The sequence below is a fragment of the Hippocampus guttulatus genome, chromosome 2 (assembly GCF_054856545.1).
Source record: "Hippocampus guttulatus isolate MCC_2025c chromosome 2, RoL_Hgut_1.0, whole genome shotgun sequence".
NCBI lineage: Eukaryota > Metazoa > Chordata > Actinopteri > Syngnathiformes > Syngnathidae > Hippocampus > Hippocampus guttulatus.
Window position 1 is genome coordinate 16,946,108 of NC_141262.1, and position 17,517 is coordinate 16,963,624.

At 42.0% G+C, this 17,517-nt stretch overlaps 1 protein-coding gene across 1 annotated transcript; it reads left to right on the forward strand.

The window, feature by feature from the left end:
• The first annotated feature begins 5,737 nt into the window (after positions 1-5,737).
• On the forward strand, positions 5,738-17,517 carry LOC147208700 (endothelin receptor type B-like). The gene is made up of 8 exons (XM_086099559.1): positions 5,738-5,900; positions 7,640-8,147; positions 9,732-9,844; positions 9,932-10,136; positions 10,884-11,033; positions 12,496-12,629; positions 12,741-12,849; positions 14,813-17,517. The coding sequence occupies exons 2-8, from the start codon at positions 7,761-7,763 to the stop codon at positions 14,951-14,953; spliced, it is 1,239 nt and encodes a 412-aa protein (XP_085955685.1). The 5' UTR covers positions 5,738-5,900; positions 7,640-7,760; the 3' UTR covers positions 14,954-17,517.

Below are 17,517 nucleotides of genomic sequence, written 5' to 3' on the forward strand. Positions count from 1 at the left end.
TATCAATGCACCTCTTGGAGGTACTGTATAGATCCAAACATAAATCTACAAAGTATAAAGCATATGGTGGACATTGTGCCATTTCCTTTGAGTTTGAACTTATGCAGATGATGTGGATCATCATGCAGTCTTCCGTCAAACTGGCAGCACACATGAAGACAGACAACGGTGCTTGCAAATTAGAAATGGGCAATATATTGATAGTTGATCTTGGAAACTCCGACCATATCAGTTGCGGACTTTGCACGGAGGCGCAGCGTGTACAGGTCAGGCCAACCAACCACATAACTCCTTTCAAGATTGGGGAGTTGATTGAGAGTTAAGGGCAGCCGAGGGCAATCATCTGATGGAGGGAGAGAGAGTGAGATACCCACAGAAACACAGATGGACAGCACACACACATTTCCGTGTCATGGGAATGAGATTCCACTGTGCGCCGTCAACCCATACAAATACAGTCCATGTGGGACATATACACTATTTTACTTTATTTTGTACAACAGCACTTATCCATCCATCCGTTTTCTAATACACCCATCCTGATGAGGGTCGAGAGCATGCTGGAGGCTATCCCAGCTTTCTGGGCAGTAGGCGGGTGAAACCCTGAATTGGTTGCCAGCCAATCGCAGGGCACCCATACACAAACAGCCGTTCGCGTTTGCAATCACACCTTGTGACAATATAGGGTGTCCGATGAACCGACCACGCATGTTTTTGGAATGTGGGAGGAAACCGAAGTACAATAAGATAAGATAAGATAAGATATCCTTTATTTGTCCCTAATACTTATCCATACTTGTAATTTCATATGTACCAGTGGGTAAGGAGTCTCACCTTTTAATATATCCACACTTTCCTCATCATTATCGCCCACTAATAGTTCAGTAGCATCGTCTACACATTCAAGTGTGGGAATGAGTAGCCAAGTGTTATTTTTTTACGATGGTTTGTTCCAAGTTGGGTTTACAAGCATCGTACCCTGAGCGGCAGGCTTTAGTACTAAAGCTAAGTATTGTATCGATCCACAAATGCGTGGACAAATTGCTTGAAAACTACGCATACACGGATGCAATATACTGTATTTGTGTGAACTTTTACTCACGGTGAATTGGGAACGGAAACAGATATCTCAATGAGATAGAATCATTGTATTTTTTTTTTTTTTTGGGAGTGGGGGGGGGAGAATAATGAGGTTCCCTAAATTTTATGTGAACCACAGACCACATAAGTGAATTTATCTGCTGCTGCGCTCTTTGTGTATGAGCAGTTTCCTGCACAGAGACAGAATAGAGGGGAAGTACCCCACATATCCTGATTCCTTTATGTTTATCCTGAGGCTGAACAGAGCACAGACCTTGTCACTAACCAACCAGTTTGTCTCCTTCCAAACATATGTTGGGCAATAACAAACCAGATGTATTCATTAAGTTTCAATTTGTAGATGTCTTTCTTGGGACGTCACCATTCCTGTTCTCCCGGCAACACGGCCACATGATTGTATCAGTTATTCATTTTTATGAGTGTGGTAGTTGTTCATCTTGTTAACACTTGAGATCGGTCTTGTTCTGATGACCACATTTTAAAGGTCATGGTCTTGTTCTCGGTCTAGGACCGGCTTGACTCAGAATTTTGGAGACTGTGATAATGTGATAATATGCAAAAGCACTTGGTAAAACAATGGTTGCCTTCAATTCATGTTTCATCGCTGTCATCGCTGACTAACATTAAAAAAATAAAATAAAAATACCAGACCTTAACTCAGGAATAGATGTCAACTAACATCAGCATTTATGATTTTTCTTAAGCCATTAAGAGTGAGCCCAGCAGGAAGCTGAAGAATAATTGGACGTCCTGCCAAGTCAAACAATAGACCACTGTGATCGTTGAGTTCTGAGAGCTATGACAACTTCCAGCCACCCCAGCTGCAAAGTATTGGCTCCAACCAACAAACCATCAAGACCCAACGATCATCAGTTACATAAATTTACTTTAATTGGACATACAGTACATTCTAACCATGTTCATCAGTTAGCATTTACATAGCAACGTTTATTCTCTGACCTTTCATCGTAAGCCTTTTGCCAAAAGCCCCAAAAGAATGAAGAACAAAGTGAGATAACTTGAGGAATGCCACAGGAAAATCAGCATTACAACATCTGGAACATTCCAAAACAGTGTTATAGGAGGGAAAATGGAATTTGGGCATTGTGTAAGAGCCCATAAATCACAATGCATATTTCCACTAAATCATTTTCACATCAAAATAAGACACGCCAGGATATACCAGTTAATGATTAATGCAGAATGGTAAATCTTCCAATAAATCATTAGATAACAAATGTTATGGTTTCACCATCATTTTTTTTAGTTTGTCGGTGGATTGTCCAGTGTTGGTTGCGCGATTTTGGTTGTTTGGTTTTAATGCCAATAGAAGTAGTGCCCAGACCACTCATTGGCCACAGCATTAGGTACATTCGTAATATTTTTGAATGAAGGGTTAGGCTCAGTTACAGGTGGTATCACTATTTCCCCCAGGCATTTTTAACACATTTCGGGTGCTACAAAATCGTCTGTGATTAATTTGTCTCATTTCATGTATGTTTTGTTTCATTACCTTTCCCACCTTCTTGCTTGGCCTAACTGCATCTTTGTCCATTCGTTTCACCAGTTGTCGCAACCCAATCTGCCACTACACACACACACATATATATATATATATATGCCCATAAACATTGTGGGCATATAACAATCAGTGTAACTGAAGAGCTTTCACCACTCCAGCCTCTTCGAGAATAGTGGTCGAAAAAGCCTTTCATGTTTTGCGATTGCCACCCAAGTATTTACTTTTCTGTGGTCGTGGAAACATTTAAAGCCAAGCGAGACATTCTGCGACTTACACACTGGGTGTGTTGTTCAAGACACCCCTCTGGTGCATTTGAGGGCTCATTTGTCTTATGTTCAATAAGATATAATAAAAATCATGGGCCAATCTGGACTGTTCACTGCAATGCTTCCCCCCGTACTTTGAATCAGTTGGCAGCCTTGGCCTGATTTTTACTCAGCTTCTCGATAGCTTCAATCGCTTGCTGAAAACATCTTCGATCCCTCTGCTGAACCTGTATTTGTGATACAACTGCAAAAATGAACAATGCTGCAAGAGCAAGTGTGGCGGATGTCAGACTTTCTACATGTGTTGTTTCCAAAGCTCGTGACCTGATAAAGTGATGGTAACGTGTGTCTAATGAGGTAGACAAGGTTCTTTCAGAACATTTTTTGTCATCCAATGAGTGACTCATACTCAGTTTTCAAACGGAGTAAACTAGTCAAGAAACAAGATATATGAGTGAACAAGCAGCGTATTTTCCAACAAGATCCCAGCAGTGATACTATCTCTCAACGACGGACATGTCTCGTATTGAAAGAAGCATCTAATCCAGGGGTGGGCAAATTTTTTGGCTCGGGGGCCGCATTGACTTTTAAAATTTGACAGAAGGGCCAGGTCAGCACGAACTATGGTACATAAAAAAAACCTGCATTTGTTGACAGTCCATATCAAACATCAACAGAACAAAAGCATGAAAGTACTGTATTAATATACTTTTTTAAATGACAACAGTGTTGTTGATGACCTATTTTAGCTTGTGCATTGCTGCAGATGGGTTGTGATCAGACCAGTAGAAGTAGAGCGATACAGAGGTCCTAGGTGGCCGAAAGATCCCCCCTCCACCCCTTGTTCTGCAACTTCAAGTCAATGCGCCACCTGGCGGTGAAATTGCCTGTCAATACAAGTCCAATTGAAATGAATGCAATCATTCACATCGAACCTTAATTGTGGACCAACCTTCGGCGGGCCGGATTAAAAAGACCAACGGGCCGGATTCGGCCCGCGGGTCGTAGTTTGCCCACCCCTGATCTAATCCAATTTTTTTACCCATTCCCTATTCTTCGTTGTGTCTCTAGAAATTGCACCCTTGTCTTGTGCTGATCAGCTATAAATACATGATCTGTTATCCATGTCTTTGTGCTTATTTCCTCTTGTTTGGGGTTTTATTTCCCATCAGTTGCTATTTTGGTGAAAAACCAAGTGTTTGTTTGAACGGCATCTGTTGTGCACACAGTCAAGTTTAGGGCAAGCAAGTTTACTGTGCGGGAGAATGCTGAACACGTTTGCGAAGAGTAACGACTTACAATTGAACTACACAGCAACTCTCCAATGTGATCCTTCTGCATGGGTCACATGGATGAAGAGGGACAACAGCATGTCCTCTCCTATTGCAGTTCTCTCTGACACCCCAATGCAACCAGAGGATTTTTAAAAAATTGCATTTAGATATTAAAGCACACGTCTGTGCTAATGACAAAAATAATTGACGAAGAAAGGTCGCCTCCTAAAATGGTTCATTAAAAAGAGTGCACAAATGAGGCTTTTATGTGGTGTTGTAATATTCGTGGTCGCTACTGATTAGGAGGCTGTGTCATGACCAATGTGTGAGATGTTTGATGTGGATGTTTTCGCGAATGTATTTTTTTGTGTGACCTCAAGTGGTGAGAAATTAACACAATTCATTTTTTGCTGTCTTTTTGTGATCAATGATATTCACATAAAATAAACAGTCTGTACACAATCTATGGCCAGGGCAAGACTGATTTTTTGTTTTAATTTGTTTTTTTTTTAATTTCCTGAAAGATATTTATCCAGTAAGATATCAATTGAGAAGAATGGGTTCTTTAGTTGTCTTTTTTTCAATTGCGACTTCATGAATCAAATGTTGCTCATGACTGTCTGTTTGATCTCCAAACTTACTATGGCAAAAACGACAACAACAAACCCCTCATTTACCACGTCCGACAAGCACAGTCATTTCAAGATTGCACTGCAAGGGGCTTGTTTGAATTGATAACCATTCAGGCAAGAGCCCGAGGCTGAGTTGCTCCCGTGACAGAGTTTTCCAAAGAGAACCGACGTAACTCTTCTTTCATCTCCCAATGTGACGGGCTCACCATAACTATACGCAAAAGAAAATAATAATAATAACTTCCTAACACAAGCCATACACAAAAGAATGGAAGGACTACAATTTTAGCGAAGATTATGAACATGCACAGTAACAGCCACAGCATTCTTTCCCGAGAGTCCATCAAAAAGAGCTGTATAAAAATCTAGAATTTCCAAAATTAATCATTTGTGCTGTTGTATTTTTGTTTGTATGTTTTGGTGTATTTTACTCCATCATACTAAGAGTTATTTCATATTTGGGATACGACAGGAGAATAATTTAATACTAGGAGCAGCAAGAGAGAAATGATGCTTCACGACAGGAGAATAATTTAATACTAGGAGCAGCAAGAGAGAAATGATGCTTCGCGACACGTCTCTACAACCACAAAATACGCAAATTTTAAATCCCAATTTCAAAGTAATACTTTACAATCGAGGCTAATCCTCACTTCAGAAAATGACACAATTTCTGATTGTTGTGACACAGCTCATATTGCGAACGACAGGTGTCCCTTATGTGGCTATATAAGCGAATGTATGGAGGGCAGAAATAAAACTAAATTACCGGAATTGCCTTTGTACAAGTGATGTAGAAAAAAAATATAAAAGTGGTAGAAAAAAAAGGGTACATGAAGCTTAGTAAAGGCGCACTTCGGGCCGCTATGCTGTCACGTGATTGTCTGTGTGATAGGCGCATATAAAGCCGCGCATAGTGCTTCTCTGCGACAGAGGAGCTCACATAAGGACGAGTGGGAAAGAGCCAAACACCACGAGAACGTCTCAAACGCGACGCGCAAGACCTTGGCAAGTTTTATTCGGCAAACACTGACTGGAAAATCTGGTGCAATGTTGATGAGGAAACTTAAACCCTGACTGCAACTCGCTGTATTTTGGTTATACGGTAAGTTCTTGAGCTGATTTTGACGAAATAACTGATCATTATAATATTTAACAAGAGAAGTTGGACGAATTCGTAACACCACCTCTTGTCAGGCTTGATACCGATTCATTGTTTATATTTAGGTGGGTGCTCTGGCAAGAAAATGCAATTCATAAAAAGTTAACCAGACGGGCCAAAAATCTGTTTTGGAAGTTACAGTGCTTAACAAATTTATAGTACTAGATCAAGACACAAAGTAATAATGACCTACTTTTCCATAATTACCTACTTTTATGATGATCTATCTATCTATCTATCTATCTATCTATCTATCTATCTATCTATCTATCTATCTATCTATCTATCTATCTATCTATCTATCTATCTATCTAGTTGTAGTTGTTGCTACATTAGCATTGCCCCTCAAATTTCCATTCCTATTCATTTCTGTCCAACACTTGCACCTCCTGCGACCACTGCAGTACGTTTCAGTGCATGACATCCGCCACAGCCGCCCCCCATGTTGATGATATCATGATTTGGTACGTGCCACACCCCCGTTGATATATACAGTGTTCCTCGGCTACATTTTGTTCCCAGTACTTATCTCATGCGCGTGAGTTCATCCATATGATTTTGTCTTTGTGTGTGCAAATACAACAAGCCTCTGTGTTTGCCCATCCATCAATGCGAGCTGTGATTTGTAGGCTGCGCATGTGCATGAAGATGCTGCGTGTACATTCAACAACCAGACTATAAAATAAAACTGTATTAAAATCAGTTGGTGATTGACTGTGCTAGTCCACGAACATTTTAATTCAAGACTGTTTCTACGCGAATGCTTTGAGTTTAAGAGTTTATGTGATTGTAAACAGATTTTTTTAATTGTCCTGATAGATCCCATTGGCAAAGCCTTTTAAGAGTTACCCATGACTCACACGTGCGCTGACTGAAGACATGTTTCACATTCAACTCGTAAATTGGTACTGTTATGAATTTAGCTCGAGGCAACAGTCTCCGTTCTCTTCATTACATTAAGAAAGAATTTTTGTGTTCGGGATGATTTTCTTTCTGCCTGATATGTGTTCATAAAGTCATAAATGTAATGACAAAAGGTTTTGACTACAAAATCTTGCAAAATGTATCTACGGTGTAAGAAAATGTTACTTTAAATTGTTACAGGGACTGAAGTAGTAGGATAATAGAAATTCTGTCGTGTAGTGGTTTACATACTGAAGCTGGCATGGGATGAATGCTGAAACAATGAAGACTTCCCAATTACCCTACATGTGAGTGATTGCTCAGCAGTCTGGGGTGGATTCCACCCATCACTCTGTAAAATATCATCTTCTTTATTGTTTTGACCTCTTCACATGCATATAGATGCGCTTCAGTTCAGGAATTTGGGGCCTTACTTAAGCGCCGTGGATGTGAGGGTCCCCCAAGGCAGCGCCTTCTATTCATATTCACTCTGTCATGGTTGCTCCACAAATATTGCAGTCATTTGGGATGGACCGCTTTTCGTGAGCCTGAACAAGATGGATACCTAAAAAAAATCTTTTGGTCTTCTTGATTATGTTAAAGTGTGAGACACAATACTTAGCTACTTTTACATTTTAAATGGCTAATAAATTCAGGGTGCGGTGAAACATTCAGCCTATTAATGCAATAATCTTGCAAGGCTGTTTGAAAGCTCACCTCTAAACACATCGCTGTTTTTCGGCTTGTCCTGCCTGATGATTTGTCTATTTTCTCCTCAGGACACAAATATCTTGGGAAAGGGCTCCAGACCGAAAGCATCGATGTGAGATTGTGTACGTTGAGACTGCCTTTGACTGAGGAAGTGCCCCCCTGTGCAAAAAAAACCTCCCTCGCTTCACAATGAAGGCCTTCGCTTTACTGTGCTTCCTGATGGCTGTGGAGGTTGAGGCCTCTCGGTTTATCCGGGACTCCCCGACTGTGCCTGACACTTCTGAAGTCTTCAAGAATAATGCGTCCGTCTCACGCCAACCCCCACAGCCAGCCCGACCAAGGGGTTCCTTCCCCCCAATGTGCTTAAAACCCACAGAGATTAAGCACGCCTTCAAGTATGTGAACACCATTGTGTCTTGCCTGATCTTTGTGGTCGGGATCATTGGGAACTCCACCCTGCTAAGAATTATATACAAGAACAAGTGTATGAGGAATGGACCCAACGTCCTGATTGGCAGCCTGGCACTTGGGGACCTACTTTATATCATAATCGCCATCCCCATCAATGTCTATAAGGTAACGAAAGTGCATTCATTTGGATTGCTTTCTGGGGTTGTGTTTATGTTGCCCTGCTGCGGGTTGAGGAATGCAACCTGTCCCATTACACAGATCCTTTACACTTTGAGGTGCTCTCAAGCAAGGCAAAACAGTAAATCGCAGTCGGGCTAGTCAATTAATCGAAATGTAATCGACATTTTGACTTCGGCTTCTCGTGATCTTTAAAATGTTCTAATCTAGGGGATGGGATGTGGGGGGGTTGATATGCCGAACGGCCTCGTGCGTTTGCAAGTTCCTGAGGTTGTGAAAGTAACCTGAATGCACCATGTTGTTTGCGTAGCAAGCGTAGAGTGAATGTGCTTTCGCTGTTTAATAGCACCCTTGGTTGAGTTTACTGTCAAACTAAACACAAAACAAAAAAAATTGCATACACTGCATATTTAAATACAAGACGTGCTTTATTTAAAAAAAATCACACCATATGATATAGGAAGAGACAACATTTTTTTAAACTCAAAACTGTAAAAACTCAGCTTCACTCTGTTAGATCTTAGCCAAAGTCTATCTGTGATAAAGATCATCACCGGTTATGGACTGTGTTAAATTACAAAATTTTCCTCACTGCTAATGGGCAGAGCATGGTCAGGAGTTTTGGCCTCTGTTGTTGCAAATTACATTGTGATAACTCAACTGCATATGTTTGGATTTCACCCGAACTTTGTCATGGGTCATGACGAGAACCAATTTGTCTTGGCGGGATGATAATCTTCCCACTGCCCCAAGGTGGTGTGCCTACCCACAGTAATAAGTTTATTCATCCCAATGTGTACATATACACTATTTTACTGGTTTAATCTTCAAAGATACCTGCTGGATCTAGAATCTGTAATTTAGTTTGGCAACAACGTAAGGCCTCTTCAACATCTCACTTAGTGTATTACACAATAGGAGATCACATCCAAGATATTATACCAGTGTTTAGTTCATTTTGACTTGATTTGAAATCGGTTTCCCTCCATGCACAGTTATAGCTTGGCGCATTCTGTGCTGCACTGTGGTTTCGTGGCATGTGTATTATGAGCACTGGCAGCAATTGTGTCAAAGAGAAATCAAAACAGTTGTCTTGTATCATACGCATTGTTGTGCATTTGGCTTGAATGCAAGGGAAAACATGGTCAGGTATGCTAATTTCCCAAACTCTTAGTCAATACTTTTGACCTTGTCATCAAAGCAAATTTGAATCTTAAATAAATTTCAGTTGTTTCTGAGAAGCGCAACTTAGTCTTTAAAACTGAAATGTAAAATGATGTTTTAATTATAAATTGTCAGCATGTGTTAAAAAGACCACTGGGGTTTAAAACTCGATTGTTTTTTCTTTCTCTCTCTCTCTTCTCAAAACACAATAACTTGAGACATTGCCCTGAGGCTGAACTGATTTGATCAGCCCCTGGGAGAAATAGTTTATCTGAAAGGAGACACACTCCAGTGTTAGTTTTGGCTTTGACAATCATATAAGAAAAAAAACAGAAGAATACAATTGGAAACCGAAGCAAAATACAGTGTCCTAACGACAAATTTCTCTGTCTTTATTATTGTCTCCAGCTCATAGCAGAGGACTGGCCATTTGGAGTATATGTCTGCAAGATGATCCCATTCATTCAAAAAGCTTCAGTGGGTATCACTGTTCTCAGCCTGTGTGCTCTAAGTGTGGACCGGTGTGTATGCTCGTAATCCACAAACAGCTGTGCAGAACCGCAGTGGTCAAATTGGCTAAATCTACCGTGTGTGCATTGCATGTGCAGCTACCACGCAGTGACATCATGGAGCAGAGTGAAGGGGATGGGCATCCCTGTGTGGAAAGCAGTGGAGGTGACACTCATTTGGGTGATTGCTTTGCTACTAGCAGTCCCCGAGGTGCTGGCGTTTGACATGCTGGAGATGCCGTACAGAGGCAACAAGCTGCGCGTGTGTCTGCTGCATCCAGAGCAGAGCTCCAACTTTATAAAGGTAGGCAATAATATAGAATCAGGGGGTCACCAATTCCAGCCCTCGAGGGGCCTCCCCTGCATGCTTTCGATATGTCCCTCCTCCAACATACCTAATTGATCAGCTCATCAGTCAGCTCTGTAGAAGCCCGAGAACAATTCTGAGCATTTCAATAAGGTGTGTTGGAGGAGGGAAACATCTAAAGAGAGCAGGATAAGGGCCCTCAAAGACCGGAGTTGGTGACCACTACATTATTTACAACAAATCTCTCTATTTGCAAAAAAATGCAGATTGTCTAGAATTAACATCAAGGGTTCATGTTAAATAAAGTGCAGTCATTATTTTACTGTATTATACATACAGTTGTGCTCATAAGTTCACATACCTTTGGGCAGGGGTGTCCAATTCCGGTACTCAAGGGCCCCTATCCAGCAAGTTTTGGATATCTCCCTCCTCCGACACACCTAATTCAAATGATCAGGATCATTATCATATGCTTCTACAGAGCTTGCTGAAGATCTGATCATTTGAACCAGGGGTGTTGGCGGTTGGAGAAATCAGACACATGTCGGATATGGGGCTCTCGAGGACCGGAGTTGGACACTCAAGCCCTGGGGTATGTGAAGTCATGAGCACAACTGTATGTCCTGTAGTGCTCCTAGTAAAAAAAAAGATGAGAACGTCTGGAGCCCTGTTCCAAAATTCAGGAACTTAAGTTGCTCATGCTAAATAGTTTGAAAATCTCTGAGTGTGTTTGAATCTGTCCAGTTCTACCAAGATGCAAAGGACTGGTGGCTGTTTGGCTTCTACTTCTGCCTACCACTTGCCTGCACAGGAATCTTTTACACCCTCATGTCCTGCGAGATGCTGAGTCAAAAGAAAGGCATGCGAATTGCACTCAATGACCACATGAAACAGGTATGACTGCAAGAATTATGGCGCACTGTGGTTGTTCAGGGTGGACGAAAAAAAAGAATTCTTTGATGCGTTGCAATATTGAATATGAATTGCTCACTACATTGACATAACGGATTATAAAATAATGTCTTGCTTGAACCCAGAGTACATGGCTTCATTAATAGTTTCATTAATTAAGTATCTCCATGGAGTACTAGGCTCAGTTCGTAAGCACACCGAGGGTCCTCCTTCCCATGGGCTAACCACCTATGGGAGGGGCCAAAGGGGTCAGGTGCTCTGTGAGCTAGGCAGCAGCCCAAGGCGGGGTCACCTCTATGACAGAGAAACAGCCCGCGCTGTAGTGAGAGAGGTTCTGACTAGATACATGTCATCCAAGTAAGAAGAAGAGGCATGTCATGTTAAACGGAATTCACAAGGCGCTGACACGTCGGCACTTCCCCCTTGAGGCCCAAAGCCATCCGCATGGGTTCAAAATTCGCAGCTATGGGCCAGCGCCCATAGCTGCGAATGGGCGCCGGCTCTGGTGCTTTCCTGGCCCCCGAAAACTGCAGGGCTTGCGACACTGCTTGCCCACCAAACCTGGCATGGTTCGGAACACTAACTGTGATTTTAGTGGTGTTATAATGTGGGTAGGTGTAGCCAGTCAGCACAGAACTGCCCTGCACTTAGTGAATAGTACAGCGACAAGATCATACTACCGTCCATCCATCCATTTTCCGAACCGCTTGATCCTCACTAGGGTCGCGGGGGGTGCTGGAGCCTATCCCAGCCGTCTTCGGGCAGTAGGCGGGGACACCCTGAATCAGTTGCCAGCCAATCGCAGGGCACACAGAGACGAACAACCATCCGCGCCCACACTCACACCTAGGGACAATTTAGAGCGTCCAATCAACCTGCCATGCATGTTTTTGGAATGTGGGAGGAAACCGGAGCATCATACTACCGGAATAACATTATTTATTCAGTTGTTCCCCTACATGAGCAACATGGGACTAAATTTCATCTTCATGGACGACAATGCTCCAGTTCATTGAGGTCGCATCATCAGGAAATGGCTGTTGGAGACTGGTGGACGTCAAACGGAATGGCCTGCACTTTCTCCTGAACTGAATCCTATTGAAAACCCGAGTCAGCCCCGCAGCCCAGAACCTCAATGACGTTTAAGAAGTGTGGAAGGCCATACCTCAGCAAACAATAAATCGACTTGTGGACAGCACGAGACGTTATTGTCAAGCTGCAATTGACGTTGAAGGGCACATGATGTTGTTGAGACGTTGCAATTTTTTGTTGTGGTGTACCATTCTTTCTCACTTTTGTTTCGATGAATTAATGTTTTTTTTAATGATGCATTGCAAACTGAAATGAACCACAGCCCTACCAATTATGCTGAAAGATTTCGACCTCTCGTGGGTGTGGTCAAGCTAACAACCCCCAACTTGAGCATCATTTTGTCTTTGTGTAGAGGAGGGAAGTGGCCAAGACAGTGTTCTGCCTTGTGTTGATTTTTGCTCTGTGCTGGCTGCCACTTCATCTCAGCCGTATTCTGAAGAAAACAGTCTACAACCAAAATGACCCCAACCGCTGTGAACTCCTCAGGTAGGCGGAAACATCAGCAAATAAACTGCACACGTCATGAGAACACATTGTTCTGTGACTTGTGACTTCCTGTTGAATTTACTGTGAACGCCTGTCACCACCCTCTTTCAGCTTCCTCTTAGTGATGGATTACGTCGGCATCAACATGGCTTCCCTGAACTCCTGCATTAACCCCATTGCCCTCTACGTTGTCAGTCGGAAGTTCAAAAACTGCTTTCAGGTAAAATTCCCAAGACAAAATTACAAGAAAAACAGCTATCACGCTTGATACAATTCAACAGAAAGGATCTCGGGCAAAAACATGTTTTAAAATAAATAATTACATTCACAATTAATTCATGAAAGTAAAAACGCACAAACAAGTCCCTGGTGGTTTGGTGGTTCACTTTCCTGACTTCTGGAGCCAGTGTGAGCTCTCAGTGACATTGTGAATGTGAGTAAAAGTTGTCGGTCTCAATATGTGCCTTTTGCCTGACTGACTACTAGTCCAGAGTGGATTCTTCCAGAGTGTAGCCTTCCTTTTGCAGAAACAGGATAAGCACTGTAGAAAATGGATTGAAAGATGGCCCAGATACACACGCACGCACACACACACACACACACACACACGCCATGTTGCAATTCAGCATGTTTGTGTGTGCCATCAGTAGGGCCGGGCAACATGGCTTAAAAAATGTCTAAGGATATGTCATATCTGTCAATATCGATAATGATTAATTGAGAAAAAAGATGAACTGGATTAATGATAAAATACAGTAAAACACAATCATCCAGAGGAAAAATACCAATCAAAATATCTGGTCGAAAACAAATTTTCAAGGAATTTACCGTACACCCCATATACACACTGCTGTTGTGTACATGGGGTGATGTGCAATGCTGTCTAGCCATGTGTATTTGTAGATAATGTATATAAGTAACCCCAAAGCACTAGCGGTTAAATTGAGGTTCATTCGCCGCTCATACAATATAAGCGTGATGTCTAAAAAACAACAACAACAAAAAAATCTACCGGTAAACTAATACTCTCTTGGAGCACATTCCTTTCACTTGACCACTGTCCTGAGTCTGATTTTAGGTATAATTTAACTTGTTGGCACACATATTGCTGACATAACGCATTATGTATTGTTTTTCTTACCTGATTGTGATTTCAATGCGATACAAAGTCGAAGGTTTGGAAGCCAGCTAACATCGGAGCTAGCATGGCATCGACTGGGAACTCCTTTACTTCTCATGTATCTCTAGCCATCTCTTTTTAATCATATTCGTTTGCGCGATACAATGTTATTGCAAGTGTTACACGGAGAAAACTGCTCATTTATTTTAACAATGTTAAGAGACAATTTAATTCGGCTCCCGGAGGCCGTTAGGGAGCTTCTTCAGGGTAGCAGACAAGCACATGGCAGACTAGGCTCACAAGAACGCTCCGTGTGCGCTCAAAACATGCACTTGTGCTCAAAATTTCCAGTCACGTGCTTGTAATTGTGGCACAAATCTAACTAAGAAGTGGAGCCAGGAACGCCATTCAATTTGGGATTGACGTTTTCTTCCTCATTTATTACTATTGAACAATCTAATCTACTTTCCATTGCTACTGATCAAGTGTCTGTCACCAAACATATAGATATTGATTTAAAGCCCAGCCTTAGTAACTTTACTTTTCAATGTGGCTTATTTGCAGTAATTATACATTCATTCTCTCAATCTATTGTGCAAGATAGTTGCAATAATTCTTAACCTACCAGAGGCATGGGAAGGCAGCTTTTATTTTTATTATTCAGGCATTTCAATTCACAAGATAACTTAATGCGCTTGATATAATTAAAAGTAAAACATTTAACTGGATTTAAAAACTAAAGAGTGAATGGCATTTAAAATCAAAGGACAGAAATAAAAAGTAGCTTACTAAAATGACAAAAAAAATGTACAGTGCGGGAAGATTTTGTAAAAAAAAAATATTTTCAAATATTTAAAAGACCTTAATCGTCGATGCTGTACGGAAAAAAAAAAGTTTTTAACCGGGATTTAAAAGCATTTACACACAAGAGGAATGATCACATGCCATCTGTGTGCCCATTCATGCGTTCATGCATGGAAAAGTACTGTAGGGCCGACTCATTGGCTCCCTGCGGATGAGATCTTTCCTGCATGAAAAAAAGATAACCATTTTGTTCTTGCAGTCTTGCCTGTGCTGCTGGTGCTATGGAACATCTGCACTGGATGAACGAGGTTCCATCCCAGGTTGGAAGGGCTCCTGTCACGGCAAAGGACTAGATCGCTCCAGCTCCCGTTCCAGTCAGAAATACACAAGTGCCTCATAAATATACAGTACATGCACACTTAGCCTGCTCTTATTTTCTTACAAACCCCTATGGCATCATTAGCAATGATGATGGACGTGATATCGGAGCTAGATAGGAAGTCTTCTAAGACTTGAAGTCTGAATAGGGCTGAAAGATATCAAAGGATGAGCCCAAACTGGACTGTACCTGCACAGGGACGACACCAATGCTTCACGCATACGGACACATTTCACACCAAGGCTCCTGAGGATAAATGTTCCTCAGTGGATGCTAAATACATTTATTAAGTCATATGTGAATGTCTGTACAGAACTAGTTCCATGCAAAATTGCAGAAACACACTCACACAGACACACACACACACATTTACTGTATACATACACATATATATATATTAACATAAAGGGAACACTAAAATAACGCATCCTAGATCTGAATGAATGAACTACAATATTCTGATTAAATGCTTTGTTCTTTACATAGATTAATGTGCTGAAAACAAAATCACACTAAAATCATCAATGGAAATCAAATTTATTAAACCATAGAGGTCTGTATTTGGAGTCACACTCAAATTTAAGTCAGAAAAACACACTACAGGCTGATCCAACTATGATGAAATGTCCTTAAAAAAAAGCCTCAGTAGTGTGTGTGTGGCCTCCACGTGTCTGTCTATATGACCTCCCTACAACACCTGGGTATGGTCCTGATGAGTTGCCGTTTGATCTCCTGAGGGATCTCGTCCCAGACCTGGACTAAATTATCCGCCAACTCCTGGACAGTCTGCGGTGCAGTGTGGCATTGGTGGATGGCGCGAGGCATGAGGTCCCTGATGTTCTCAATTGGATTCAGGTCTGGGGAATGGACGGGCCAGTCCATCGCATTAATGCCTTCGTCTTGCAGGAACTGCTGACACACTCCAGCCGCATGAGGTCTAGCATTATCTTGCAAATGGGGGAACCCTGGGCCAACCGCACCAGCATATGGTCTCACATGGGGTCTGAGGATCTCATCTTGATCCCTAATGGCAGTCAGGCTACCTCTGGCAAACACATGGAGGGCTGTACGACCCGCCAAAGAAATGCCACCCACACCATTACTGACCCACTGCCAAACAGGCAGCAGAACGTTGTCCACGGCGTCTCCAGACTCTGTAACGTCTGGCACATGTGCTCACAGTGCACCTGCTTTAATCTGTAAAGAGCACAAGGCGCCAGTGGCGAATTGGCCAGTCTTGGTGTTCTCTGGCATCAAACATTATGCACGGTGTTGAGCTGTGAGCACAACCCCAACCTGTGGACGTCAAGCCCTCATACCACACTCATGGAGTCTGTGTCCGACCGTTTGGGCAGACACATGCACTTTGTGGCCTGCTGGAGGTAATTTTCTAAGGCTCTGGCAGTGCTCCTCCTGTTCCTCCTTGCACAAATGCAGAGGTAGCAGTCCTGCTGCTGGGTTTTTGCTCTCCTATGGCCTTCTCGACATCTCCTGATGTACTGGCCTGTCTCCTGTTAGTGCCTCCACGGTCTGGACACTACACTGACAGAGACAGCAAACCTTCTTGCCACAGTTCGCATTGATGTGCCATCCTGGACGAGCTGCACTACCTGAGCCACTTGTGTGGGCTGTAGACTGCGTCTCATGCTACCACTAGGGTGAAAGCACCGCCAGGATTCAAACGTTATCCTAACGTCAGCCAGAAAGCATAGGAATTGAGAAGTGGTCCGTGCTCACCACCTGCAGAGCTACTCCTTTATTGGGGGGCGTCTTGCTAATTGCCTGTAATGTCCACCTGTTGTCTATTCCATTTGCATGACAGCAAGAGAAATTGATTGTCAATCAGCGTTGCTTCCTTAGTGGACATTTTGATTTCACAGAGGTGTGATTGACTTGGAGCTACATCGTGTTGTTTAAGTGTTCCCTTTATTTTTTATCATATACAGTATATATACTGTATATATACAGTATATGTACTGTTAATGTATCTAGCTAAAGCGAGAGACGATAGCCTTAGTACAGTAACAGCATAACCTCAGAGAGAAGGCAAAGTGGGAAAAGATGACGAGTCATTGCTTTGAAAAGGCAAATCATGCTTCTGCATATGAATAGAATCAGGATGTAAAACTGAGCACTGTCAGGGCCCATGTGACTTCAACATCACGCCTGAGAAATTGTGTTGATTTCATGCTGTTCACGTCAAGTGAAGGGCAGCTTTTTTGAATGTATTTTATGTACTTAATCATTGCCATTTTGTCAGATTGAAGAAGTCATAATGAGCGCCATTATTGCATTATTCCTGCTTGTTATTGCTTTATCCAACTGTGTATAACATCTTGTCTGAGGACAGATGACAAAATTAAGATGGTATACCTCTGTCGCTGTGTGGTTACTGTTGCAACTCTGGGCTCAGCCCATCGGTCTACAACAGAACATCACTTGCATTTATTAATTGTTTGATTATCTGTGTCGGACTGTGCTGTTTTTAAAAAGCACTTTTTTTTTGCTCATGTTTATACTTCTTTACGAAGCATATTTTTTTTGATAAATTCTCATTCTATTAAATATATTGTGTGGACTAGAAA